At 36.2% G+C, this 3,597-nt stretch overlaps 1 protein-coding gene across 1 annotated transcript in view; it reads right to left on the reverse strand.

Moving 5' to 3' along the window:
- Positions 1-571: 571 nt before the first annotated feature.
- Positions 572-3,597, reverse strand: part of LOC107749025 (epithelial-stromal interaction protein 1) — a 29,461-nt gene continuing 26,435 nt past the window's right edge. Inside the window, 1 exon segment of the mRNA XM_074560211.1 lies at positions 572-1,346. Within this exon segment, the coding sequence (XP_074416312.1) occupies positions 1,216-1,346 (131 nt within the window). The 3' untranslated portion in view covers positions 572-1,215.

Below are 3,597 nucleotides of genomic sequence, written 5' to 3' on the forward strand. Positions count from 1 at the left end.
TTTTTTTTTTTTTTTTTTCTGCATGTGGACACCTTCAAATCTTTTTTTCAGGACAACGCACCCATTAAATGTCTCTTCCATTGCTTTGGGATTAAATCTGCTGAATAGAGTGTAACTGTGCCTGCCTACTTTTTCTGCCGCATTTGTCCCAGAAGTATTTTTCCCACTCATTTTCCCATACAAATTTTTAAAAAAGTCTTTAATAAGAAAATTTAAGCCATGAACCAAACCATCCAGCTAAGAGGTGGATCTCATTACAAAAAAAAAAAAATGGTAAGACTGTGTACTTAAAGAGAGACCTACTGTGAGGTACAAGGTTGTTAATCAGTGGCACTGGCATGAGCTTTTGTTGATGCTATCAGTTTTATTATTTCAATTTATATTTTAAATCATTGTGTTTAACGGCATGATTCCTGTTGAAAAACGTCTCAATCAGAGAATCGTGGCAAGCGAATCAGGATTAAAAGAACTCTTCAGCACTCCCATGAAGCACTGCCAATGATATATTCGTAACCTATTCACATATTTGTGTATATTTATACATATCTTCAATAAACATAAAATATTTTTTCTCCTTCATTTTATTTTATATCACTCACAATGCTTCATGAGATTGTAGCTCTCTCCCATGTTAAAGCCGTTAACGGTTTATAAGTTATCGTTAAATTATAAAAAAAAAACAATTCCCCAATGGAGAAAATGGATGGGATTTTTACTTTACAAACCCGTCTGTTGCACTCTATTTCACATACATAGAGGCAGCCTTTTTAAATTCATGCAGTCTTAGCAGAAACCTATACAGCATTCAGGAAGCTAATGATGTGTATGATGGTTTGGTTTTTCACTGTCCATCCCTATGGTGGATGAGTTCAGTCCTTTACCTCATTATAAATTAGCCTTTGAATTTAGTGAACGCACATCATTTAGCCTGTGAATTGTACTCATGGGATCCATAAATGTTCCTACAGCAGACTCAAATCTTGATTTATTGTTTTGATTTCTTTTCTCTGTGACTAAGTGTCAATCCATTTAGTGTCAGAGCAAAAATAACTGCACAAACTAAAAAATAAGGTTTTGTTTCAGTTCAAAGGACACTAGATTGTTTGGTTTAAGCTCGTCACCTTAAGTAAAGGGGCAGTTCACCCAAAAATTAGTATTAACTCACAAAACAACATTAGGATCAATCTATCACTGAGGATCAAACCGAGAAAGTATTTACACATCAAGCAGCTCATATGCTTGCTGGTAATTGCCATTGCACTGTTTGACGATCTCTTCAAGCATAACCCGCTCATAGAATGGAAACCTATTCTGGAGTTTCATCAGGGTCCACATATGGCCACAATCTACAAGGAAAAAAGCAAACAAACAAATTGTTACTGTACAGTAGTTTAATATCTCCATAACTGAATCACTCTACGTTAGCATTTACATGCACAAAATGCGAGCGCGAGGCTGCCAAAAAATTATAAGCAACCATGGTCACTTGTTCCTAGACTTCAGATCCTGAAATTCTCACACACATCCTTCTAATAATGTGCAGCTATGCAGCGCTGCAGCGCAAGATTGACCTCCCTGCTGGTTCATCTGGTTCATGGAGCAGGACAGACAGGGTGGGAGAACTCGTCTCCACCGCAGTGCTTCTGCCAGCCTGTTCCGCAAACAACGGCATCTTGATCCCACACTAAACCACACACTAATGGACCAAACTAGCACTATGGCAGACAGATGTCCCATACACACAGATCCCAGGAATGCAGGATAGATGGGAAGGCCATCATTGGACATAAAATCCAACAGAAAATAAATTCAATTAGGCAAGTGGTGAAAGGATAGCAGAATACTCATGGCAATAATTCAAACAGACAGAATAAGTGTTCAATCAAGGTATACACTTTATTGGTAAACTATACGTATTTCTGGGGACTGAAACCAACAACGTTGCTAGCGCTGTGCTTTAGAAGTTGAGCTTCAGGAACATAATTGAAGGCGAAGTGGGTATTTTTTATCATAGTTTAATGTGTAGCGCCAACTGTAAGTAATCCGTTCGTAGGTTGATTTATGGGTGGAGTTATTCGGAAAATGGAAGTCATTATTTTTGTGGTTACATTCAGTGATGTTAGTGGAGCAGAAATTACTCACTTCACCTTTAAGAATATACAGCTTGAATCTGGTATAGCAAGACATTTTAGACACTACAGGCAGTGGTCAATTTTGAGATTTCGCTTTCATATCTTGACTTCCATCAAACTAATGGAAAGATCCAAATCCAATCCAAAATACAAATTTGATAATTTATTATTAGACTTGATCTATTTGCATTAATAGATTTCAATTACAATACATATCTTTAAAGGCCATTTTCTCAAAATATTTTTTTCTTTTCTAGCCATAAATCTCCCCTTCAGTAGCACTTACATGGCTCTTTCCAGTTTTATTCCCATCTATGTTCTAAAGGTTTTTGTAAAGGGGTTTGTTCAGATTTCATTTGCATGATATATATTTGACATTTTAAGGGACAGTTCACCCCCAAAAAAAAAAAATTACCCCATGATTTACTTTCCCTCAAGCCATCCTAGGTGTATATGACTTTCTTCTTTTAGACAAATACAATTGGAGTGATGCTAAAAAATCTCCTGGCTCTTCCATGCTTTATAATGCCAGTAAATGGGGTTTAAGATTTTGAAGTCCAATAAAAGTGCATAAATCCATCATAAAAAGTGCTCCACACGGCTCTGGGGGGTTAATAACTTGGCCTTCTGAAGTGAATCTATGCATTTTTGTAAGAAAAATATCCATATTTACAACTTTATAAACCATTATCTCTAACTTCCACTAACTGTCGTATGCATGTTCACGAGAGAGTGGCGCTCCAGCGGATGACGTAGGATATATGTGTAGCATAAGCTCTGGTGAGAATATGCTATTGTCGTGACTCGTGAGAACCAAGTTTCCTCTTGGCTTATATTGAAATCCTCCGACAAGGGCTGCACGATTATGACAAAAATCATAATTGTCGATTATTCCCTTGAAATTGTAATTGCGATTATTAATTACGTTTATCACAATTTACATTGAGTGATGTTTATACCATTGTTTGGTGCAACTGCATGCCGTATTTTTATATGAAAATAAACAAGCTGAAAACACTTAACTGAAAAACTTTTAGTGCTTTTCTATAGAAATTAAGCCTCAAATGTCAACTAAACATCGGATTGGTTTCTTCTTTAAATTATAAAAAAGTAAAAATATGAATGGTATTATAATGTTATACTAAAACTAAAATTAAAATAATGGGGAAACCCCTTAAGATAACATGTAGAAAGAAAAAAAAACATATATTAAGCGTGCAGAATAACATAAATTGACTTTTAACGATTAATTGCCGCTTTGAGCGATTACGTAATTGTGGCATCCATAATTGATCTTGATTAGGTTCAAACCGAAACCAAGCCATTCTCACAGAACGCATATTCAGTGCATTTTCTAGACGGACAAATATGACTGCTGCACTCGCGTCTCACACGAGAGATGTATAGAAAGTAGGGCTGTGCGATTAATCGAAATCGAATCGAAATCGCGATTTGAGACGTTGCG

Source organism: Sinocyclocheilus rhinocerous, unplaced genomic scaffold (genome assembly GCF_001515625.1).
Source record: "Sinocyclocheilus rhinocerous isolate Xijiao unplaced genomic scaffold, SAMN03320098_v1.1 scaffold2245, whole genome shotgun sequence".
Classification (NCBI taxonomy): domain Eukaryota; kingdom Metazoa; phylum Chordata; class Actinopteri; order Cypriniformes; family Cyprinidae; genus Sinocyclocheilus; species Sinocyclocheilus rhinocerous.